The sequence below is a fragment of the Coloeus monedula genome (genome assembly GCF_965178545.1).
Source record: "Coloeus monedula genome assembly, chromosome: 32".
In the NCBI taxonomy this organism is placed as follows: Eukaryota; Metazoa; Chordata; class Aves; order Passeriformes; family Corvidae; genus Coloeus; species Coloeus monedula.
In genome coordinates this window covers 549285-574130 of record NC_138812.1, presented here as the reverse complement: position 1 = coordinate 574130, position 24846 = coordinate 549285, and the positions used below count along the sequence as shown (strand labels likewise).

Genomic DNA, 24846 nt, shown 5'->3' with positions numbered 1-24846 from the left:
GGATTTTGGGTGGATTTGGGGGAATTTTGGCGATTTTGGGGGGATTTTGGAGGAATTTTGGGGGGGTTTGGGTGGATTTGGGGGGATTTTGGGTGGATTTGGGGGGATTTGGGGAAATTTTGGGGGAATTTTGGTGATTTTTGGGGGATTTCAGGTGGATTTCAGGAAATTTTGGGGGAATTTTGGGGGGATTTGGGAGGATTTGAGGGAATTTTGGGGATTTTGGGAGGATTTTGGGGGATTTTGGAGGAATTTTGGGGGTTTTTGGATGGATTTTGGGGGATTTTGGGGGGTTTTGGGTGATTTTGGGGGGATTTGGGGGGATTTGGGGAAATTTTGGGGGAATTTTGGCGATTTTGGGGGGATTTCAGGGAATTTTGGGGATTTTGGGAGGATTTTGGGGGATTTTGGAGGAATTTTGGGGGTTTTTGGATGGATTTTGGGGGATTTTGGGGGGTTTTGGGTGATTTTGGGGGGATTTTGGGGGGATTTGGGGGGATTTGGGGAAATTTTGGGGGAATTTTGGCGATTTTGGGGGGATTTCAGGGAATTTTGGGGATTTTGGGAGGATTTTGGATGGATTTTGGGTGAATTTTGGGGGTTTTTGGATGGATTTTGGGAGATTTTTTCAGGGAATTTGGGGGGTTTGGGGGGATTTGGGGGGATTTGGGGAAATTTTGGGGGAATTTTGGAGGAATTTTGGGGGATTTTGGGTGGATTTTGGAGGAATTTGGGGGATTTTTGGGGGGTTTTGGGGGATTTTGGGTGGATTTTGGGGGATTTTGGAGGAATTCTGGGGGTTTTTGGGGGAATTTTGGTGATTTTGGGGGATTTCAGGTGGATTTCAGGACATTTTGGGGGAATTTTGGGGGGATTTCAGGGAATTTTGGTTATTTTGGGAGGATTTTGGGGGATTTTTGGGGGGTTTTGGGGGATTTTGGGAGATTTTTTCAGGGAATTTGGGGGGTTCTGGGTGGATTTGGGGAAATTTTGGGGGAATTTTGGCGGTTTTTGGGGGATTTCAGGTGGATTTCAGGAAATTTTGGGGGAATTTTGGGGGGATTTGGGAGGATTTGAGGGAATTTTGGGGATTTTTGGAGGATTTTGGGGGATTTTGGAGGAATTTTGGGGGTTTTTGGATGGATTTTGGGTGGATTTGGGGGAATTTTGGCGATTTTGGGGGGATTTTGGAGGAATTTTGGGGGTTTTTGGGTGGATTTTGGAGGATTTTGGATTTTTGGGGGGTTTTGGGGGTTTTTGGGTGGATTTTGGGGGATTTTGGGTGGATTTGGGGGAATTTTGGCGATTTTGGGGGGATTTTGGAGGAATTTTGGGGGTTTTGGGGTGGATTTTGGGGGATTTTGGGTGAACTTGGGGGATTTTGGGTGGATTTTGGGGGATTTGGGGGCGATTTTGGGGGGATTTCAGGTGGATTTCAGGAAATTTTGGGGGGATTTGGGAGGATTTGAGGGAATTTTGGGGATTTTGGGAGGATTTTGGAGGAATTTTGGGGGTTTTTGGATGGATTTTGGGGGGATTTTGGGGGGATTTGGGGGGATTTGGGGAAATTTTGGGGGAATTTTGGCGTTTTTGGGGGGATTTCAGGTGGATTTCAGGAAATTTTGGGGGGATTTCAGGGAATTTTGGTTATTTTGGGAGGATTTGGGGGGATTTTTGGGGGGATTTTGGGGAAATTTTGGCGTTTTTTGGGTGCGTTTGGGGGAATTTTGGGGCTTTTTGGGTGGATTTTGGGCATTTTGGGGTTTTTTGGGTGGATTTTGGGGGATTTTGGGTGGATTTTGGGGGATTTTGGGGCGCATTTGGGGATTTTGGGGGAATTTTGGTGATTTTTGGGGGATTTCAGGTGGATTTCAGGAAATTTTGGGGGGGTTTTGGGTGAATTTTGGGGGATTTTGGAAGAATTCTGGGGGTTTTTGGGTGGATTTTGGGGATTTTGGGTGGATTTGGGGGGGAATTTGGGGGAATTTTGGGGAGATTTTGGGGGATTTTGGAGGAATTTGGGGGGGGTTGGGTGGATTTGGGGGCTTTTTGGGTGGATTTGGGGAGATTCTGGGAAATTTTGGGGATTTTTGGGGAGATTTTGGGGCTTTTGGGGGGATTTTGGAGGATTTGAGGGGTTTGGGGTGGATTTGGGATTTTTGGGTGGATTTTGGGGATTTTTGGGTGATTTTGGGGTTTTTAGGGGGGAATTTTGAGGATTTTGGGGGGGTTTGGGGATTTTCGGGGATTTTTTGGAGGATTTTGGGTGGATTTTGGGGGGAATTTGGGGGGAATTGGGGGGATTTTGGGTGGATTTGGGGGATTTGGGTGGGTTTTGGGTGGATTTTGGGTATTTTTGGTCATTTTGGGTGGATTTCGAGCCCATTCCCGCCCTTTCCCCTCCCCCGCCCCCATTTTGGGCCGATTTCGGGGTTTTTTGGCTCTCGTGACTCCGATTTTGGGCCGATTTCGGGGTTTTTTGGCTCTCGTGACTCCGATTTTGGGCCGATTTTGCGTTTTTTTGGCTCCCCTGACTCCGATTTTGGGCCGATTTCGGGGTTTTTTGGCTCTCGTGACTCCGATTTTGGGCCGATTTCGGGGTTTTTTGGCTCTCGTGACTCCGATTTTGGGCCGATTTCGGGGTTTTTTGGCTCCCCTGACTCCGATTTTGGGCAGATTTCGGGGTTTTTTTGGCTCTCGTGACTCCGATTTTGGGCCGATTTCGGGGTTTTTTGGCTCTCGTGACTCCGATTTTGGGCCGATTTCGGGGTTTTTTGGCTCTCGTGACTCCGATTTTGGGCCGATTTCGGGGTTTTTTGGCTCTCGTGACTCCGATTTTGGGCCGATTTCGGGGTTTTTTGGCTCCCCTGAACTCCGATTTTGGGCCGATTTCGGGGTTTTTTTGGCTCTCGTGACTCCGATTTTGGGCCGATTTTGGGTTTTTTTGGCTCTCGTGACTCCGATTTTGGGCCGATTTCGGGGTTTTTTGCCTCTCGTGACTCCGATTTTGGGCCGATTTCGGGGTTTTTTGGCTCTCGTGACTCCGATTTTGGGCCGATTTTGGGGTTTTTTGCCTCTCGTGACTCCGATTTTGGGCCGATTTCGGGGTTTTTTGGCTCTCGTGACTCCGATTTTGGGCCGATTTCGGGGTTTTTTGGCTCTCGTGACTCCGATTTTGGGCCGATTTCGGGGTTTTTTGGCTCTCGTGACTCCGATTTTGGGCCGATTTCGGGGATTTTGGCTCCCCTGACTCCGATTTTGGGCCGATTTCGGGGTTTTTTGGCTCCCTCGCCCCCATTTTTGGGCCGATTTCGGGATTTTTTGGCTCTCCTGACTCCGATTTTGGGCCGATTTCGGGGTTTTTTGGCTCCCCCGCCCCCATTTTTGGGCCGATTTCGGGGTTTTTTGGCTCTCGTGACTCCGATTTTGGGCCGATTTTGGGGTTTTTTGCCTCTCGTGACTCCGATTTTGGGCCGATTTCGGGGTTTTTTTTCCCCCTCCCCCGCCCCCATTTTTGGGCTGATTTCGGGGCTTTTTGGGGTCCCCAGGTGAGCGAGCGGCCCGACGGCTCCAGTGACGTCACCTTCCCGGAGGGCGGGGCCTCGGCGGGGGGCGGGGCCTCGGCCGGAGGGGGCGGGGCCAGCGAGGACCCCCCGGAGCTCGGCTCGGCCGCGGGGAGGCTGCAGCTGATGGCCAAGCTGGCCGAAGGTGGGCAACTGGGGGGCAACTGGGGCAACTGGGGGAACTGGGGGAACTGGGGCAACTGGGGGGGCAACTGGGGCAACTGGGGGGGCAACTGGGGCAACTGGGGCAACTGGGGCAACTGGGGCAACTGGGGGCAACTGGGGCAGCTGGGGGCAACTGGGGGCAACTGGGGGAACTGGGGCAGCTGGGGCAACTGGGGCAACTGGGGGAACTGGGGCAGCTGGGGCAACTGGGGCAACTGGGGCAGCTGGGGCAACTGGGGGAACTGGGGCAACTGGGGGCAACTGGGGCAACTGGGGCAACTGGGGGAACTGGGGCAACTGGGGCAGCTGGGGCAACTGGGGCAACTGGGGCAGCTGGGGCAACTGGGGGCAACTGGGGCAGCTGGGGGCAACTGGGGGCAACTGGGGCAACTGGGGCAGCTGGGGCAGCTGGGGCAACTGGGGCAACTGGGGCAGCTGGGGGCAACTGGGGCAACTGGGGCAACTGGGGGGCAACTGGGGGAACTGGGGGAACTGGGGCAACTGGGGCAACTGGGGCAACTGGGGGCAACTGGGGCAACTGGGGGAACTGGGGCAACTGGGGCAACTGGGGGGCAACTGGGGCAACTGGGGGAACTGGGGCAACTGGGGCAACTGGGGCAACTGGGGGCAACTGGGGCAACTGGGGGAACTGGGGCAACTGGGGCAACTGGGGCAGCTGGGGGAACTGGGGCAACTGGGGCAACTGGGGCAACTGGGGGAACTGGGGCAGCTGGGGCAGCTGGGGGAACTGGGGCAACTGGGGCAGCTGGGGCAACTGGGGGAACTGGGGCAGCTGGGGCAACTGGGGGAACTGGGGCAACTGGGGGCAACTGGGGCAACTGGGGCAACTGGGGGAACTGGGGCAACTGGGGCAACTGGGGGGCAACTGGGGGGCAACTGGGGGCAACTGGGGCAACTGGGGCAACTGGGGCAACTGGGGGGCAACTGGGGCAGCTGGGGGAACTGGGGGGGCAACTGGGGTAACTGGGGGAACTGGGGGGCAACTGGGGCAACTGGGGGAACTGGGGGAACTGGGGGAACTGGGGCAGCTGGGGCAACTGGGGGAACTGGGGCAACTGGGGCAACTGGGGGGGCAACTGGGGCAACTGGGGCAACTGGGGGAACTGGGGCAACTGGGGCAACTGGGGCAACTGGGGCAACTGGGGGAACTGGGGCAACTGGGGCAACTGGGGGGCAACTGGGGGAACTGGGGGAACTGGGGGCAACTGGGGCAACTGGGGCAACTGGGGCAACTGGGGCAACTGGGGGCAACTGGGGCAACTGGGGCAGCTGGGGCAACTGGGGGAACTGGGGGGGCAACTGGGGGAACTGGGGCAACTGGGGGAACTGGGGCAGCTGGGGCAACTGGGGCAACTGGGGCAACTGGGGGAACTGGGGCAACTGGGGCAACTGGGGGGCAACTGGGGGAACTGGGGGAACTGGGGGAACTGGGGGCAACTGGGGCAACTGGGGCAACTGGGGCAACTGGGGGGGCAACTGGGGCAACTGGGGCAACTGGGGGCAACTGGGGCAACTGGGGCAACTGGGGGAACTGGGGCAACTGGGGCAACTGGGGCAGCTGGGGCAACTGGGGCAACTGGGGCAACTGGGGCAACTGGGGCAACTGGGGGCAACTGCGGCAACTGGGGGCAACTGGGGCAACTGGGGGCAACTGGGGGGCAACTGGGGGAAACTGGGGAAACTGGGGCAACTGGGGCAACTGGGGCAACTGGGGGCAACTGGGGCAACTGGGGGAACTGGGGGAACTGGGGGAACTGGGGCAACTGGGGGAACTGGGGGGCAACTGGGGCAACTGGGGGGAACTGGGGGCAACTGGGGGAACTGGGGGAACTGGGGCAACTGGGGCAACTGGGGGAACTGGGGGGCAACTGGGGCAACTGGGGGGAACTGGGGGCAACTGGGGGAACTGGGGGAACTGGGGCAGCTGGGGCAACTGGGGGAACTGGGGGGCAACTGGGGCAACTGGGGCAACTGGGGCAACTGGGGGAACTGGGGGGAACTGGGGGAACTGGGGCAGCTGGGGCAACTGGGGGAACTGGGGGAACTGGGGCAACTGGGGCAACTGGGGAAACTGGGGCAACTGGGGAAACTGGGGCAGCTGGGGGAACTGGGGCAACTGGGGCAACTGGGGCAACTGGGGCAACTGGGGGGCAACTGGGGGCAACTGGGGGCAACTGGGGCAACTGGGGGGGCAACTGGGGCAACTGGGGCAACTGGGGCAACTGGGGCAACTGGGGCAACTGGGGGGGCAACTGGGGCAACTGGGGGAACTGGGGGAACTGGGGGGCAACTGGGGCAACTGGGGCAACTGGGGGGGCAACTGGGGCAACTGGGGGGCAACTGGGGGCAACTGGGGGCAACTGGGGCAACTGGGGGGGCAACTGGGGCAACTGGGGGAACTGGGGCAACTGGGGCAACTGGGGCAGCTGGGGCAACTGGGGGGCAACTGGGGCAACTGCGGCAACTGGGGCAACTGGGGGAACTGGGGCAACTGGGGGAACTGGGGCAACTGGGGCAACTGGGGAAACTGGGGGAACTGGGGGAACTGGGGCAACTGGGGCAACTGGGGGAACTGGGGCAACTGGGGCTACTGGGGCAACTGGGGGGCAACTGGGGCAACTGGGGCAACTGGGGCAGCTGGGGGAACTGGGGGAACTGGGGGAACTGGGGCAACTGGGGCAGCTGGGGCAACTGGGGCAACTGGGGGCAACTGGGGCAACTGGGGCAACTGGGGCAGCTGGGGCAACTGGGGCAACTGGGGGAACTGGGGCAACTGGGGCAACTGGGGCAACTGGGGCAGCTGGGGGAACTGGGGGAACTGGGGGAACTGGGGCAACTGGGGCAGCTGGGGCAACTGGGGCAACTGGGGGCAACTGGGGCAACTGGGGCAACTGGGGCAGCTGGGGCAACTGGGGCAACTGGGGGAACTGGGGGGGCAACTGGGGGCAACTGGGGCAACTGGGGCAACTGGGGGGGCAACTGGGGCAACTGGGGCAACTGGGGGAACTGGGGGGCAACTGGGGCAACTGGGGCAACTGGGGGGGCAACTGGGGCAACTGGGGCAACTGGGGGAACTGGGGCAACTGGGGGGAACTGGGGCAACTGGGGGCAACTGGGGGAACTGGGGCAACTGGGGGAACTGGGGGCAACTGGGGGAACTGGGGCAGCTGGGGCAACTGGGGCAACTGGGGGGAACTGGGGCAACTGGGGCAACTGGGGCAGCTGGGGCAACTGGGGGGGCAACTGGGGGAACTGGGGCAACTGGGGGAACTGGGGCAACTGGGGCAACTGGGGGAACTGGGGCAACTGGGGCAACTGGGGCAACTGGGGCAACTGGGGGAACTGGGGCAACTGGGGCAACTGGGGGAACTGGGGCAACTGGGGCAACTGGGGGAACTGGGGGCAACTGGGGCAGCTGGGGCAACTGGGGCAACTGGGGCAGCTGGGGCAACTGGGGCAACTGGGGGAACTGGGGCAACTGGGGGAACTGGGGCAACTGGGGGAACTGGGGCAACTGGGGCAACTGGGGCAACGGGGGCAACTGGGGGAACTGGGGCAACTGGGGCAACTGGGGCAACTGGGGGCAACTGGGGCAACTGGGGCAACTGGGGCAACTGGGGCAACTGGGGGCAACTGGGGCAACTGGGGGAACTGGGGCAACTGGGGCAACTGGGGGCAACTGGGGCAACTGGGGCAACTGGGGCAACTGGGGGCAACGGGGGCAACTGGGGCAACTGGGAGGGGTTTGGGGTGAATTTTTGGGGTGATTTCGCTGGGTTTTTGGGGTGATTTCGGGGTGGTTTTTGGGGTGATTTCGCTGGGTTTTTGGGGGTGATTTTGGGGTGATTTCGCTGGGTTTTGGGGGTGGGGTTTTGGCGGTCACCAATGCTGATTTTTGGGGCGATTTCGGGGGATTTTGGGGGTGATTTTGGGGAATTTTTTGGGGTGATTTTTGGGGTGATTTCGCTGGGTTTTGGGGGTGATTTCGGGGTGGTTTTTGGGGTGATTTCGCGGGGTTTTGGGGTGATTTCGGGGTGGTTTTTGGGGTGATTCCGCGGGTTTTTGGGGGTGATTTCGGGGTGGTTTTTGGGGTGATTTCGCGGGTTTTTGGGGGTGATTTTGGGGTGATTTCGCTGGGTTTTGGGGGTGGGGTTTCGGCGGTCAGCAATGCTGAATTTGGGGCGATTTCGGGGGATTTTGGGGGTGATTTTGGGGAATTTTTCGGGGTGATTTTTGGGGTGATTTTGGGGGTGATTTCGGGGTGGTTTTTGGGGTGATTTCGCTGGGTTTTGGGGGTGATTTCGGGGTGGTTTTTGGGGGTGATTTCGCGGGTTTTGGGGGTGATTTTGGGGTGATTTTGGGGTGGTTTCGCGGGTTTTTGGGGGTGATTTTTGGGGTGATTTTGCGGGTTTTGTGGGTGATTTCGGGGTGATTTTTGGGGCGATTTCGCTGGGTTTTTGGGGGTGATTTCGGGGTGGTTTTTGGGGTGATTTCGCGGGTTTTTGGGGGTGATTTCGGGGTGATTTTGGGGTGATTTCGCTGGGTTTTTGGGGGTGATTTCGGGGTGGTTTTTGGGGTGATTTCGCGGGTTTTTGGGGGTGATTTTGGGGTGATTTCGCTGGGTTTTGGGGGTGGGGTTTTGGCAGTCACCAATGCTGATTTTTGGGGCGATTTCGGGGGATTTTGGGGGTGATTTTGGGGAATTTTTCGGGGTGATTTTTGGGGTGATTTCGCTGGGTTTTGGGGGTGATTTCGGGGTGGTTTTTGGGGTGATTTCGCTGGGTTTTTGGGGTGATTTCGGGGTGATTTTTGGGGGTGATTTCGGGGTGGTTTTTGGGGTGATTTCGCTGGGTTTTGGGAGTGATTTTTGGGGTGATTTCGCTGGGTTTTGGGGGTGATTTCGGGGTGATTTTTGGGGTGATTTCGCTGGGTTTTGGGGGTGATTTCGGGGTGATTTTTGGGGGTGATTTCGGGGTGGTTTTTGGGGTGATTTCGCTGGGTTTTGGGAGTGATTTTTGGGGTGATTTCGCTGGGTTTTGGGGGTGATTTCGGGGTGATTTTTGGGGTGATTTCGCGGGTTTTTGGGGGTGATTTTTGGGGTGATTTCGCTGGGTTTTGGGGTGATTTCGGGGTGATTTTTGGGGGTGATTTCGGGGTGGTTTTTGGGGTGATTTCGCTGGGTTTTGGGGGTAATTTCGGGGTGGTTTTTGGCGTGATTTCGCTGGGTTTTGGGGGTAATTTCGGGGTGATTTTTGGGGGTGATTTCGGGGTGGTTTTTGGGGTGATTTCGCTGGGTTTTGGGGGTGATTTCGGGGTGGTTTTTGGGGGTGATTTCGCTGGTTTTTGGGGGTGATTTTTGGGGTGATTTCGCTGGTTTTTGGGGGTGATTTTTGGGGTGATTTCGCTGGGTTTTGGGGGTGATTTCGGGGTGGTTTTTGGGGTGATTTCGCTCGGGTTTTTGGGGGTGATTTTTGGGGTGATTTCGCTGGGTTTTGGGGCTGGGGTTTTGGCGGTGGCCGACGCTGATTTTGGGGCGATTCGGGGCGATTTTGGCTCTCCAGGCTCGGGGCTGCAGCTCCCCGCCCCCGCCCAGGCCGCGCTGCAGCAGCTGAACGGGGCCCTGACCCCCCTGGGGGGGCTCAACCCCGCGGCCCTGACAGGTGAGGGGAGCCCAAAATCGGGGGGCAAGGGGGGGTTGGGGGAGATTTTGGGGGGAATTGGGAGGATTTTGGGGCATTTGGGGGAGATTTGGGTGGATTTTGGGGGATTTGGGGGGATTTGGGTGGATTTTGGGGGATTTGGGGGAGATTTGGGTGGATTTGGGGGGGTTTTGGGTGGATTTTGGGGGATTTGGGGAGATTTGGGTGGATTTGGGGGGGGATTTTGGGTGGATTTGGGGGGGATTTTGGGTGGATTTTGGGGGATTTTGGGTGGATTTGGGGGAATTTGGAGATTTGGGTGGATTTGGGGGGGATTTTGGGTGGATTTTGGGGGATTTGGGGGGGATTTGGGTGGATTTGGGGGAGATTTGGGTGGATTTTGGGGGATTTGGGTGGATTTGGGGGGGATTTTGGGGGAATTGGGAGGATTTTGGGGCATTTGGGGGAGATTTGGGTGGATTTGGGGGAGATTTGGGTGGATTTTGGGGGATTTGGGGGAGATTTGGGTGGATTTGGATGGGTTTTGGGTGGATTTTGGGGGATTTGGGGGAGATTTGGGTGGATTTTGGGGGGGATTTTGGGTGGATTTTGGGAGATTTGGGTGGATTTTGGGGGATTTTGGGGGGATTTTGGGGATTTGGGGGAGATTTGGGTGGATTTTGGGGGGATTTTGGGTGGATTTTGGGGGATTTGGGGAGATTTGGGTGGATTTGGGGGGGGTTTTGGGTGGATTTTGGGGGATTTTGGGGGGATTTGGGTGGATTTTGGGGGAGATTTGGGTGGATTTTGGGGGGGTTTTGGGGGGATTTTGGGGGATTTGGGGGAGATTTGGGTGGATTTGGGGGGGATTTTGGGTGGATTTGGGGGATTTTGGGAGGATTTTGGGGGATTTTGGGGGGATTTGGGTGGATTTTGGGGGATTTGGGGGGGATTTTGGGTGGATTTGGGGGGATTTGGGGGGGATTTGGGGGATTTTGGGGAGATTTGGGGGGGATTTTGGGTGGATTTGGGGGGGATTTTGGGGGATTTGGGGGAGATTTGGGTGGATTTGGGGGGGATTTTGGGTGGATTTTGGGGATTTGGGGAGATTTGGGTGGATTTGGGGGGGATTTTGGGTGGATTTTGGGGGATTTGGAGATTTGGGTGGATTTTGGGGGGGATTTTGGGTGGATTTTGGGGGATTTGGGGGACATTTGGGTGGATTTTGGGGGATTTGGGGAGATTTGGGTGGATTTTGGGGGATTTGGGAGAGATTTGAGGGGATTTGGGGGGAATTGGGGGCATTGTGGGGGGGATTTGGGGAGAGTTTTGGGGATTTTGGGTGGATTTGGGGGGGATTTTGGGCGGATTTTGGGGCTTTTTGGTGGATTTTGGGGATTTGGGGAGATTTGGGGGATTTCCAGGGATTTTGGGGGATTTTTTGGGGGGATTTTGGGGGATTTTGGGGGATTTTCAGGGGTTTTGGGGCATTGGGGGAGGGTTCGGGGGGATTTGGGGGGAATTTCAGGGCTTTTGGGGGGATTTGGGGGGATTTTGGGGATTTTCAGGGATTTGGGGGGATTTGGGGAGATTTGAGGGGAATTTGGGGGAATTTTGGGTGGATTTTGGGGGTTTTCAGGGATTTTGGGGGATTTTTGGGGGATTTTCGGGGATTTTCAGGGTTTTGGGGGGATTTGGGGAGGATTTGGGGGGATTTGGGGATTTTCAGGGATTTTGGGGGCGATTTTGGATGGATTTGGGGGGATTTTGGGGAGACTTGAGAGGATTTTGGGGGAATTTTGGGGGTTTTTGGGGGCATTTTGGGGATTTGGGGTGGAATTGAGAGGATTTGGGGGGGATTTTGGGGGGGATTTGGGGGTGGATTTGGGTCTTTCTGGGGAATTTGGGGGGGATTTTGGGGCTTTTTAGGGATTTTGTGGGGATTTTGGTGGATTTCAGGGAAATTTGGGGTTCCTGGAGGGATTCAGGGAGGATTAAAGGGAATTTTGGGGCGATTTTGGGGAAATTTGGGGTTCTTGGTGGGATTCGGGGAGGATTAAAGGGGATTTTGGGGCGATTTTGGGGAAATTTGGGGTTCTTGGCAGGATTTGGGGAGGATTAAAGGGAATTTTGGGGCGATTTTGGGGAAATTTGGGGTTCTTGGCGGGATTTGGGGAGGATTAAAGGGAATTTTGGGGCAATTTTGGTGAAATTTGGGGTTCTTGGTGGGATTTGGGGAGGATTAAAGGGAATTTTGGGGCAATTTTGGGGAAATTTGGGGTTCTTGGTGGGATTCGGGGAGGATTAAAGGGAATTTTGGGGCGATTTCAGGGAAATTTGGGGTTCTTGGTGGGATTCGGGGAGGATTAAAGGGAATTTTGGGGCGATTTTGGGGAAATTTGGGGTTCTTGGTGGGATTTGGGGAGGATTAAAGGGAATTTTGGGGCGATTTTGGGGAAATTTGGGATTCCTGGCGGGATTTGGGGAGGATTAAAGGGAATTTTGGGGCGATTTTGGGGAAATTTGGGGTTCCTGGTGGGATTCGGGGAGGATTAAAGGGAATTTTGGGGCGATTTTGGGGAAATTTGGGGTTCTTGGCGGGATTCGGGGAGGATTAAAGGGAATTTTGGGGCAATTTTGGGGAAATTTGGGGTTCTTGGCAGGATTTGGGGAGGATTAAAGGGAATTTTGGGGCGATTTTGGGGAAATTTGGGGTTCTTGGCGGGATTTGGGGAGGATTAAAGGGAATTTTGGGGCGATTTTGGGGAAATTTGGGGCTCCTGGAGGGATTCGGGGAGGATTAAAGGGAATTTTGGGGCGATTTTGGGGAAATTTGGGATTCCTGGAGGGATTCGGGGAGGATTAAAGGGAATTTTGGGGCAATTTTGGTGAAATTTGGGGTTCTTGGCGGGATTCGGGGAGGATTAAAGGGAATTTTGGGGCGATTTTGTGGAAATTTGGGGTTCTTGGTGGGATTCAGGGAGGATTAAAGGGAATTTTGGGGCAATTTTGGTGAAATTTGGGGTTCTTGGTGGGATTTGGGGAGGATTAAAGGGAATTTTGGGGCGATTTTGGCGAAATTTGGGGTTCTTGGTGGGATTTGGGGAGGATTAAAGGGAATTTTGGGGAAATTTGGGGTTCTTGGTGGGATTCGGGGAGGATTAAAGGGAATTTTGGGGCAATTTTGGGGAAATTTGGGGTTCCTGGAGGGATTTGGGGAGGATTAAAGGGAATTTTGGGGCAATTTTGGTGAAATTTGGGGTTCTTGGCGGGATTCGGGGAGGATTAAAGGGAATTTTGGGGCGATTTTAGGGAAATTTGGGGTTCTTGGCGGGATTCAGGGAGGATTAAAGGGAATTTTGGGGCGATTTTGGGGAAATTTGGGGTTCCTGGAGGGATTCGGGGAGGATTAAAGGGAATTTTGGGGCGATTTTGGGGAAATTTGGGGTTCCTGGCAGGATTCGGGGAGGATTAAAGGGAATTTTGGGGCGATTTTGGGGAAATTTGGGGTTCTTGGTGGGATTTGGGGAGGATTAAAGGGAATTTTGGGGCGATTTTGGGGAAATTTGGGGTTCTTGGTGGGATTTGGGGAGGATTAAAGGGAATTTTGGGGCGATTTCAGGGAAATTTGGGGTTCTTGGCGGGATTCGGGGAGGATTAAAGGGAATTTTGGGGCGATTTTGGGGAAATTTGGGGTTCTTGGCGGGATTCGGGGAGGATTAAAGGGAATTTTGGGGCGATTTTGGGGAAATTTGGGGTTCTTGGTGGGATTTGGGGAGGATTAAAGGGAATTTTGGGGCGATTTTGGGGAAATTTGGGGTTCTTGGTGGGATTTGGGGAGGATTAAAGGGAATTTTGGGGCGATTTCAGGGAAATTTGGGGTTCTTGGTGGGATTCGGGGAGGATTAAAGGGAATTTTGGGGCGATTTTGGGGAAATTTGGGGTTCTTGGTGGGATTTGGGGAGGATTAAAGGGAATTTTGGGGAAATTTGGGGTTCTTGGCGGGATTCGGGGAGGATTAAAGGGAATTTTGGGGCGATTTTGGGGAAATTTGGGATTCCTGGAGGGATTCGGGGAGGATTAAAGGGGATTTTAGGGCCGATTTTGGGGCGATTTCAGGCGGATTCGGGGTCGCTTTTTTTCCCCCCGTTTTCCCGCCGGAATTCCGGGGGAAATTTTGGCGATTTTGGGGAAATTTGGGGAATTCCGGGGGGGGGGGGTTTTTGGGGCTGCCCGGATTTCGGGGACCCCCCCCTGAGGCTCTCCCCTCCCCCAGCCCTGAGCCCGGCGCTGAATTTGGCCTCGCAGACTTTGGCCTCGCAGTGTTTGACGCTCTCGGGGCTCTTCTCACCCCAGACCATGTGAGCCCCTCCCAGTATAAACCAGTATAAACCAGTAAGGGCTGGGGGACCTCCCAGTGACCCTCCCAATCCGTCCCAGTTGGTCCCAGTTGGCCCCAGTGCTCCCTGAGTCTTTTAGAGCCCTTCCCAGTATAAACCAGTATAAACCAGTATGGACCAGTAAGGGCTGGGCGACCCCCCAGTGATCCCCCCAATCCCTCCCAGTTGGCCCCAGTGCTCCCTGAGTGTCTTAGAGCCCCTCCCAGTCTAAACCAGTATAAACCAGTATAAACCAGTATGGACCAGTAAGGGCTGGGGACCCCCCAATGACCCCCCCAATCTGTCCCAGTTGGTCCCAGTTGGCCCCAGTGCTCCCTGAGTCTTTTAGAGCCCCTCCCAGTCTAAACCAGTATAAACCAGTATGGACCAGTATGGACCAGTAAGGGCTGGGGGACTCCCCAGTGACCCCCCCCAATCGCTCCCAGTTCACCCCAGTGCTCCCTGAGTCTTTTAGAGCCCTTCCCAGTATAAACCAGTATAAACCAGTATAAACCAGTATGGACCAGTAAGGGCTGGGGGACCTCCCAGTGACCCCTCCAATCCCTCCCAGTTGGCCCCAGTGCTCCCTGAGTCTTTTAGAGCCCCTCCCAGTATAAACCAGTATGGACCAGTAAGGGCTGGGGGACCTCCCAGTGACCCCCCCAATCCCTCCCAGTTGGTCCCAGTTGGCCCCAGTGCTCCCTGAGTCTTTTAGAGCCCTTCCCAGTATAAACCAGTATAAACCAGTATAAACCAGTATGGACCAGTAAGGGCTGGGGGACCCCCCAGTGACCCCCCCAATCCCTCCCAGTTGGTCCCAGTTCACCCCAGTGCTCCCTGAGTCTTTTAGAGCCCCTCCCAGTATAAACCAGTATAAACCAGTATGGACCAGTATGGACCAGTAAGGGCTGGGGGACCCCCCAGTGACCCCTCCTATCTGTCCCAGTTGGTCCCAGTTGGCCCCAGTGCTCCCTGAGTCTTTTAGAGCCCCTCCCAGTATAAACCAGTATAAACCAGTATGGACCAGTAAGGGCTGGGGACCCCCCAGTGACCCCCCCAATCTGTCCCAGTTGGTCCCAGTTGGCCCCAGTGCTCCCTGAGTCTTTTAGAGCCCCTCCCAGTATAAACCAGTATGGACCAGTATGGACCAGTAAGGGCTGGGGACCTCCCAATCCCCTCCCAGTCCCTCCCAATCCCCTCCCAGTCCCCTCCCAGTTCCCTCCCAGTGCCTCCCAGTTCCCTCCCAGTTCCCTCCCAGTCCCTCCCAGTCCCCTCCCAGTCCATCCCAATCCCTCCCAGTCCCCTCCCAGTCCCTCCCAATCCCCTCCCAGTCCCTCCCAGTCCCCTCCCAGTTCCCTCCCAGTCCATCCCAGTCCCTCCCAATCCCCTCCCAGTCCCTCCCAATCCCCTCCCAGTCCCCTCCCAGTTCCCTCCCAGTGCCTCCCAGTTCCCTCCCAGTTCCCTCCCAGTCCCTCCCAGTCCCTCCCAGTCCCCTCCCAGTCCCTCCCAGTCCCTCCCAGTTCCCCTCTAACCCCTCCCCCTTTTCCTTTCCAGGTGAGATTTGGCTCCGCCCCCGCCAGGAGGCCCCGCCCCCTCTCCCTCAGGCCACGCCCCCTCCCCGTGGCTCCGCCCCCTGGCGGGGCAAAGGGGGCGTGGCCACAGCGCTGGCCCCGCCCCTCCCCCTCCCCCCCCCTCCCGGGGTTGGAATTTTTGGGGAATTTTTGGGAATTTTTTTGGGGATTTTTCTTTTTTTTTTTTGTTTTTTTTTTGGGGGGTTTTTTCGGGATTTTTCTCGGAATCGGAAAATAAAAATAAAAAAAAATTCACACAAAAAAAACCGGATTTGAACTGGGAGGGGATTGGGAGGGACTGGGAGGGAACTGGGAGGGACTGGGAGGAACTGGGAGGGACTGGGAGGGACTGGGAGGGGACTGGGAGGGACTGGGAGGGACTGGGGGTGACTGGGAGGGGACTGGGAGGGGACTGGGAGGGGACTGGGAGGGACTGGGAGGAACTGGGAGGGGACTGGGAGGGAACTGGGAGGGACTGGGAGGGACTGGGAGGGGACTGGGAGGGGACTGGGAGGGGACTGGGAGGGACTGGGAGGAACTGGGAGGGGACTGGGAGGGACTGGGAGGGGACTGGGAGGGAACTGGGAGGGACTGGGAGGGGACTGGGAGGGGACTGGGAGGGGACTGGGAGGGAACTGGGAGGGACTGGGAGGGGACTGGGAGGGGACTGGGAGGGACTGGGAGGGAACTGGGAGGGGACTGGGAGGGGACTGGGAGGGACTGGGAGGGGACTGGGAGGGAACTGGGAGGGACTGGGAGGGACTGGGAGGGGACTGGGAGGGACTGGGAGGGAACTGGGAGGGACTGGGAGGGGACTGGGAGGGGACTGGGAGGGGACTGGGAGGGACTGGGAGGGACTGGGAGGGGACTGGGAGGGAACTGGGAGGGACTGGGAGGGACTGGGAGGGGACTGGGAGGGGACTGGGAGGGGACTGGGAGGGACTGGGAGGAACTGGGAGGGGACTGGGAGGGACTGGGAGGGGACTGGGAGGGAACTGGGAGGGACTGGGAGGGGACTGGGAGGGGACTGGGAGGGGACTGGGAGGGAACTGGGAGGGACTGGGAGGGGACTGGGAGGGGACTGGGAGGGACTGGGAGGGAACTGGGAGGGGACTGGGAGGGGACTGGGAGGGGACTGGGAGGGACTGGGAGAGGACTGGGAGGGGACTGGGAGGGACTGGGAGGGGACTGGGAGGGACTGGGAGGGGACTGGGAGGGAACTGGGAGGGACTGGGAGGGACTGGGAGGGGACTGGGAGGGACTGGGAGGGAACTGGGAGGGACTGGGAGGGACTGGGAGGGACTGGGAGGGGAGTGGGAGGGACTGGGAGGGACTGGGAGGGGACTGGGAGGGAACTGGGAGGGACTGGGAGGGACTGGGAGGGAACTGGGAGGGACTGGGAGCGACTGGGAGGGATTGGGAGGGAACTGGGAGGGGACTGGGAGGGACTGGGAGGGACTGGGAGGGACTGGGAGGGGATTGGGAGGGACTGGGAGGGAACTGGGAGGGGATTGGGAGGGATTGGGAGGGAACTGGGAGGGACTGGGAGGGGACTGGGAGGGACTGGGAGGGGACTGGGAGGGACTGGGAGGGAACTGGGAGGGGATTGGGAGGGATTGGGAGGGAACTGGGAGGGACTGGGAGGGAACTGGGAGGGGATTGGGAGGGACTGGGAGGGACTGGGAGGGAACTGGGAGGGGATTGGGAGGGACTGGGAGGGAACTGGGAGGGGATTGGGAGGGATTGGGAGGGAACTGGGAGGGACTGGGAGGGGACTGGGAGGGACTGGGAGGGGACTGGGAGGGACTGGGAGGGACTGGGAGGGAACTGGGAGGGACTGGGAGGGGACTGGGAGGGACTGGGATGGACTGGGAGGGACTGGGAGGGACTGGGAGGGACTGGGAGGGACTGGGAGGGAACTTGGAGGGAACTGGGAGGGACTGGGAGGGACTGGGAGGGGACTGGGAGGGACTGGGAGGGACTGGGAGGGACTGGGAGGGACTGGGAGGGGATTGGGAGGGACTGGGAGGGAACTGGGAGGGACTGGGAGGGGACTGGGAGGGACTGGGAGGGACTGGGAGGGACTGGGAGGGACTGGGATGGACTGGGAGGGAACTGGGAGGGAACTGGGAGGGACTGGGAGGGACTGGGAGGGGATTGGGAGGGGATTTAGGGTTACTGGTTTGTACTGGGAGGGACTGGGACACGCCCGGCCGTGCCTCTGACCCCTCCCCCCTCATCTACATGCAAAGATATGCAAATGAGACACAAATGATATTCAAATGAGATGCGATCGGCTTTATTGGAGCGTCAGCGGCGGCGGCGTAAACCTGGGGGAGGAACTGGGAGTTACTGGGAGGGACTGGGATGAACTGGGAGGGGATTGGGGGTTACTGGTTTGGGGTTTTTCCCTTACTGGTTTGGTGTTTGGGGTTACTGGGATGAACTGGGAAGGTACTGGGAGGCCACTGGGCCTTACTGGGATGAACTGGGAGGCACTGGGAGGGGACTGGGCCTTACTGGGATGAACTGGGAGGGGATTGGGGGTTACTGGTTTGGACTGGTTTGCCCTTTTTTCTTACTGGTTTGGTGTTTGGGCTTACTGGGAGGGAACTGGGAGGTACTGGGAGGCCACTGGGCCTTACTGGGATGAACTGGGAGGCACTGGGAGCTGGGTACTCACCCCTCCTCCCCTTCCTCTTCCCGGTTTTCGGTTTCTTCCTCTTCTTCCGGGGCGGCTCCGGCGCTTCCTGAGCCCCAAAATTCCCCGGTTTCACCCCAAAATTCCCGAGGATTTCCCAAATTCCCGAGATTTTCCCAAATTCCCGAGGTTTCACCCCAAATTCCCGAGGTTTTCCCAAAACATTCCCCAGGTTTTCCCAAATTTTGGCCCTTTTTGCCCCATTTCCTCCGTTTTTAAGGCTCCAAAATGCTCCAATTTCCCCATTTTTTACCCAAATTGCCCCATTTTTACCCAAATTGCCCCGTTTTTACCCACATTTCCCAATTTCCCCCAAATTTCCCCATTTTCCCCCCAAATTTTCCCATTTTTTACCCAAATTTCCCCATTTTTTCCCCAAATTTCCCCATTTCCCCCCAATTTCCCCATTTTTTCCCCTTAATTTTCCCAAGTTTTCCCCCAAATTTCCCGATTTTTTTCCCAAATTTCCCCGTTTTTACCCCCATTTCCCAATTTCCCCCCAAATTGCCCCATTTTCCCCGAAATCTCCTCATTTTTACCCAAATTTCCCCATTTTTACCCAGAATTTCCCCATTTTTTAACCCAAATTTCCCCATTTTCTCCCCAAATTTCCCCATTTTTTTCCCTTAATTTTCCCAATTTTTCCCTTTTTCCCCCATTTTCTCTTTTAATTTTCCCCATTTTCCCCCACATTTCCAATTTTTCCCGTTTTCTGCATTTTTTCCCCAAATTTTCCTTTTTCTCCATTTTTTCCCCATTTCCCCCCAATTTTCCGTTTTTCCCTTAATTTTCCCAATTTTCCCCCAATTCTCCCCATTTTCCCTCCCAATTTTCCCATTTTTTCCCCAATTTTTCCCCATTTTTTCCCCAAATTTTCCCATTTTCTCCCCCATTTTTTCCCTTTACTTTCCCATTTTTCCCCCAATTTTTCTCTCCATTTCCCCATTTTTTTCCCCAATTTTTCCCATTTTTACCCCAATTTTTTTCCCCAATTTCCCCCATTTTTACCCCAACTTTTTTCTTAATTTTCCCCATTTTTTCCCCCATTCTTCTCCATTTTTTCCCCAATTTCCCCCTTTTTTTCCCTTAGTTTTCCCATTTTTTCCCCATTTTTTTCCCCAATTTTCCCCATTTTTCCCTAATTTTCCCCCAATTTTTCCCTTAATTTTCCCAATTTTTCCCCAATTTCCCCCAATTTTTCCCCATTTTTTTCCCATTTTTCCCCCTAATTTTTCCCCATTTTTTCTCCATTTTTTCCCCACTTTTTTTCCCATTTTTTCCCCAGATTTTCCCTTTTTCTCCCCTTTTTTTCCCCCATTTCCCCCCCAATTTTCCTATTTTCTTCCCCATTTTTTCTTTTAATTTTCCCCCATTTCTTCCCCATTTTTTTTCCCATTTTCCCCCATTTTTTCCCCATTTTCCCCAAGCCCCGCCCCTCGCCCCTCCCCCCCCTCACCTGATTGGTCGCTCCCAGGAGGGCGGGGAAAGCCCCGAACTTGGTGACGTCATCGAGCCAATTTTTCCCCACAAATTTCCCAATTTTTCCCATTCTTTCCAATTTTCCCAATTTTTCCCCAATTTTCCCCATTTTTTTCCCCAATTTTTCCCATTTTTTCCCCAATTTTTTTCCCCAATTTTCCCCATTTTTACCCCAACTTTTTTCTTAATTTTCCCCATTTTTTCCCCCATTCTTCTCCATTTTTTCCCCAATTTCCCCCATTTTTTTCCCCAATTTTCCCCATTTTTCCCTAATTTTCCCCCAATTTTTCCCCCTTTTCTTCCCCAATTTTTCCCCAATTTCCCCCATTTTTTCCCTTAATTTTCCCAATTTTTCCCCATTTTTCCCCCAATTTTTCTCCATTTTTTCCCCATTTTTTTCCCCATTTTTTCTCCATTTTTTCCCCAGATTTTCCCTTTTTCTCCCCATTTTTTCCCCCATTTCCCCCCCAATTTTCCTATTTTTTCCCCCATTTTTTCTTTTAATTTTCCCCCATTTCTTCCCCATTTTTTTTCCCAATTTTCCCCCATTTTTTCCCCATTTTCCCCAAGCCCCGCCCCTCACCCCTCCCCCCTCACCTGATTGGTCGCTCCCAGGAGGGCGGGGAAAGCCCCGAACTTGGTGACGTCATCGAGCCCTGGCCCCGCCCCCCGGCGCCGCCGCGGCCACCGGGGGGCGCTAAGGCGCTGCAGCATCGACTCCTCCAGGCGGCGCCTGCGGCCCAAAACGACCCAAAATCGCCCCAAATTCACCCAAAAAGGGACCCCGGAACGACTCCGGAGTGAGCAGAGAAACGACCCAAAATCGCCCCAAATTCACCCAAAAAAGGGACCCGGGAATGACCCAAAATCGCCCCAAATTCACCCAAAAAGGGACCCCAGAGAGACCCAAAATCGCCCCAAAGTCACCCAAAAAGGGACCCCAGGGGGACCCCGGAGTGAGCAGAGAAACGACCCAAAATCGCCCCAAATTCACCCAAAAAGGGACCCCAGAGCGACCCAAAATGGCCCCAAATTCACCCAAAAAGGGACCCCGGAACGACCCCGGAGTGAGCAGAGAAACGACCCAAAATCGCCCCAAATTCACCCAAAAAAGGGACCCCAGAGAGACCCAAAATCGCCCCAAATTCACCCAAAAAGGGACCCCGGAGTGCCCCAAAATCGCCCCAAATTCACCCAAAAAGGGACCCCAGAATGATCCCAGAGTGAGCAGAGAGGGAAATGCCCCAAAATCGCCCCAAATTCACCCAAAAAGGGACCCCGGAGTGCCCCAAAATCGCCCCAAATTCACCCAAAAAGGGACCCAGAGAGACCCAAAATGGCCCCAAATTAACCCAAAAAGAGACCCGGGAATGACCCAAAATCGCCCCAAATTCACCCAAAAAGGGACCCCAGAGTGACCCAAAATCGCCCCAAATTCACCCAAAAAGGACCCCAGAGAGACCCAAAATCGCCCCAAATTCACCCAAAAAGGGACCCCGGAGTGACCCAAAATCGCCCCAAATTGACCCAAAAAGGGACCCCGGAGTGACCCAAAATCGCCCCAAATTCACCCAAAAAGTGACCCCGGAGTGACCCCAAAGTGACCAAACCTCCCCCAAAATTCCTCCCCAAAAAGCCCCAAAATCTCCCAAAATTTCCCCAAAAAATTCCCAAAAACCCTGAAAATTTCTCAAAAACTCCATAAAGAAGCCCAAAATTCCCAAAAAAATCCCCAAAAATCCCAGAAAATTCTAAAAAGGAACCCCAAAAAAATCCCCTAAAACCCCTAAAACCCCTAAAATATCCCCAAAAATCCTCCAAACTCCCAAAAATACCCAAAAAATCTTAAAAAAATGCCCAAAAAAATGGAAAAAAATCCCAAAGAAGTTCCCAAAATAACCTAAAAAATCCAAAAAAATGTCCCGATAAAAATCCCCAAAAACTCCCAGAAAATCCCAAAAGTTTCCCAAAAACCCCTAAAAAACCAAAAAAATCCCCCCAAAAAATCCCAAAAACAAATTCAAAAAACCCCCAGGAAATTAAAAAAAAAAAATCCCCAAAAATTCCAAAAGAATCCCAAGAAATTCCCCAAAAAGTCCCCCAAAAAAATCTCAAAAAACCCCAAAAAATCCCCAAACATTCCTAAAAAATCTAAAAAAAATTCCCCAAAAATCCTCAAAAAAATCCCAAAAAATCCCCAAAAAAATCACAGAAAATCCCCCCAAAAATCCCAGAAAATATTTCCCCAAAAAACCCCAAAAAATCCCCAAAACCCCCCAAAAAATCCCCCAAAAAACCTTAAAAAATCCCCCCAAAAAATCCCCAAAAAATCCCAGAAAATTCCAAAAAAGCCCCCCAAAAATTCCTAGAAAATTCTTGAAAAATCCCAAAAAAATCCCAAAAAAACCCAAAAATCCCCCCAAAGATCCCAAAACATCTCCCCAAAAAATCCCCAAAAAATCCCAAAAAATCCCCAAAAAAACTCCCAAAAAAACCCCTCAAAAAACCCCAAAAAATCCCCCAAAAAATCCCAAAAAAATCCCAAAAAATTCCCAGAAAAACCCTCAAAAAATTCCAAACAATTCCAAAAAACCCTGCAAAAAACCCTCAAAAAAACCCCAAAAAAACCCCAAAAATTCCCCAAAACATCGGAAAAAAACCCCCAAAAATCCAAAAAAATCCCCAGGAATTCCCTAAAAAATCCCAAAAAATCCCCAAAAAATCCCCCAAAACTCCGAAAAAATTCCAGAAAAATCAACAAAAATTCCCAAAAAATCCCCCAAAAAATTCCCAAAAGATGCCCAAAAAATCCCCACAAAATCCCAAAAAATCCCAAAAAAATTCCCAAAAAAATCCCCAAAAATTCTCAAAAAAATCCCCAAAAAATCCCAAAAAAAATTCCCAAAAATCCCCAAAAAATCCCAAAAAATCCCCAAAAAAATTCCCAAAAGATCCCCCAAAAAATCGGAAGAAATCCCCAAAAAACCTCAAAAAATCCCAAAATATCCCAAAAAATCCCCCCAAAAATCCCCAAAAAATCCCCAAAAAACCCCAAAAAATCCCCAAAAATCCCCAAAAAATCCCCAAAAAAATCCCCAAAAAATCCCCCCAAATATCCCAAAAAATCCCCCAAAAAACCCCCCAAAAAACCCCCAAAAACTCTCAAAAAATCACCAAAAAATCCCCAAAAAATCCCCAAAAATCCCCAAAAAAATTCCCAAAAAAATCCCCAAAAACTCTCAAAAAATCACCAAAAAATCCCAAAAAAAATCCCCAAAAAATCCTCAAGAAATCCCCAAAAAATCCCAAAAAAATTCCCCAAAAAATCCCCAAAAATTCTCAAATAAATCCCCAAAAAATCCCAAAAAAAAATCCCAAAAAATCCCCACAAAATCCAAAAAAATCCCCAAAAAAAATTCCCCAAAAAATCCCCAAAAAAATTCTCAAAAAATCACCCAAAAATCCCCAAAAAATCCCCCCAAAAATTCCCAAAAAACCCCCAAAAACCCCCCAAAAATCCTAAAAAATCCCCAAAAAATCCCCCAAAAAATTCCCAAAAAAATTCCCCAAAAAATCCCCAAAAAATCCCAAAAAATCCTCAAAAAAAATTCCCAAAAAAATCCCAAAAAATATGGAAAAAATCCCCAAAAATCCCCCAAAAAATCCCAAAAACTCTCAAAAAAATCCCCAAAAAATCCCCAAAAAATTCCCAAGAAATCCCAAAAAGTCTCAAAAAAATCCCCAAAAAATCCCAAAAAAATTCCCAAAAAATCCTCAAAAAGTTCCAAAAATTCTCAAAAAATCACCCAAAAATCCCCAAAGAATCCCAAAAAATCCCCCCAAAAAAATCCCCCAAAATCCCCAAAACCCCCCCAAAAAAATCCCCAAAAATCCCAAAAAAACCCCCAAAATCCCCAAAAAATCCCCCAAAAAAACCCCCCAAAAATCCCCCAAAACCCCCCAAAAAATCCCAAACCCCCCCCAAATCCACCCCCCACCCCTTCCCCCAGTGCCGCCCCTCCCCCCCCGTACCTGAGGGCCTCGTGGGGGGTCTCGGAGCCGGGCCCCTCCCCCAGCAGCTCCAGGGGCCCCTCCCCCAGCTCGTGGCGCAGCTCCCGCAGGACGGAGCCGCTGAGCGCCCGGCGCCGCGCCCGCGCCTCGGCCTGGCACCGCGCCGCCTCCGGGGGGGCTGGGGGGCACAGCAAGTGGGCAAAAGGCACCGATCACTGCGGGCACTCGGGGCCACGCCGGCACAGTGCTCGGCCAGCGCTGCGGGGCTGCGGGATGCTTGGGGCACTTTGGGGCATTTGGGGAGTTTTTGGGGATTTTTAAGGGTTTGCGGGGATTTTTGGGGATTTTTTGGAGGATTTTTAACGGTTTTTTGGGGATTTTTTGGAGAATTTTTTTGGATTTTTGGGGATTTTTTGGAGAATTTTTGGAGAATTTTTAAGGATTTTTTTGGGATTTTTTAGGGATTTTTTGGAGAATTTTTAAGGGTTTTTTGGGATTTTTTGGGGATTTTTTGGGGGATTTTTAAGGGTTTTTTGGGGATTTTTTAGGGATTTTTTGGAGAATTTTTAAGGGTTTTTTGGGGATTTTTTGGGATTTTTTGGAGAATTTTTAAGGAGTTTTTGGGGATTTTTTAGGGATTTTTTGGAGAATTTTTAAGGGTTTTTTGGGATTTTTGGGGATTTTTAGCGATTTTTTAGGGATTTTTTGGAGAATTTTTAAGGATTTTTTGGGATTTTTTGGGGATTTTTTGGAGAATTTTTAAGGGTTTTTTGGGATTTTTTGGAGATTTTTTGGAGATTTTTTAGGGATTTTTTGGAGGATTTTCTGTGGGTTTTTTGGGGATTTTTTGGAGAACTTTTAAGGATTTTTTGGGATTTTTTGGGGATTTTTTGGAGAACTTTTAAGGGTTTTTTGGGATTTTTTGGGGATTTTTTGGAGAATTTTTTAGGGATTTTTTGGGGATTTTTTGGGGATTTTTCAGATTTTTGGGGTTTTTTTTCAGGATTTTTTCTGATTTTTTCGAGACTCTATGGGAAACTTTGAGGAATTTTTTAGGGGGATTTTTTAGGAACTTTCTGAGATTTTTTCGGGCTTTCTTCGGGATTTTTTGGGGATTTCCCGCGAGTTTCCGGGGGATTTTCCGCGAGTTTCTCGGGGATTTCTTTTGGCTGCTTGGGGCATTTTTTGGGGATGTTTTGGGATTTTTGGGGGGGATGTTCGGGGCTGCTTTGGGGTTGCTTTGGGAATTGTGGCCTGGCACCGCGCCGCCTCCGGGGGGGCTGGGGGGCACAGCAAGTGGGCAAAAGGCACCGATCA

General features: G+C 53.3%; 1 protein-coding gene and 1 long non-coding RNA gene across 6 annotated transcripts in view; one reads left to right on the top strand and one right to left on the bottom strand.

Annotated features, from left to right (window-relative positions):
- RBM23 (RNA binding motif protein 23) overlaps positions 1-15604 on the top strand; it is a 53295-nt gene extending 37691 nt beyond the window's left edge. For 3 of the 5 annotated variants that reach the window (XM_082299535.1, XM_082299531.1, XM_082299534.1), the window contains exons 14-17: positions 3549-3708; positions 9311-9409; positions 13665-13749; positions 15322-15604. In XM_082299535.1, coding sequence (XP_082155661.1) covers positions 3549-3708; positions 9311-9409; positions 13665-13749; positions 15322-15325 — 348 coding nt within the window. In that variant the 3' untranslated portion in view covers positions 15326-15604. Of the gene's footprint in view, positions 1-3548; positions 3709-9310; positions 9410-13664; positions 13784-15321 lie in introns of all 5 variants that reach the window. The other 2 variants (XM_082299532.1, XM_082299533.1) reach the window with 2 other exon arrangements.
- Positions 15605-17615: 2011 nt separating this feature from the next.
- On the bottom strand, positions 17616-23681 carry LOC309583749. The gene is made up of 4 exons (XR_014227168.1): positions 23551-23681; positions 20116-20251; positions 18022-18088; positions 17616-17668 (listed from the first exon to the last, which is right to left on the bottom strand). It is a non-coding gene; the product is annotated as an uncharacterized lncRNA (long non-coding RNA).
- Positions 23682-24846: the final 1165 nt, after the last annotated feature.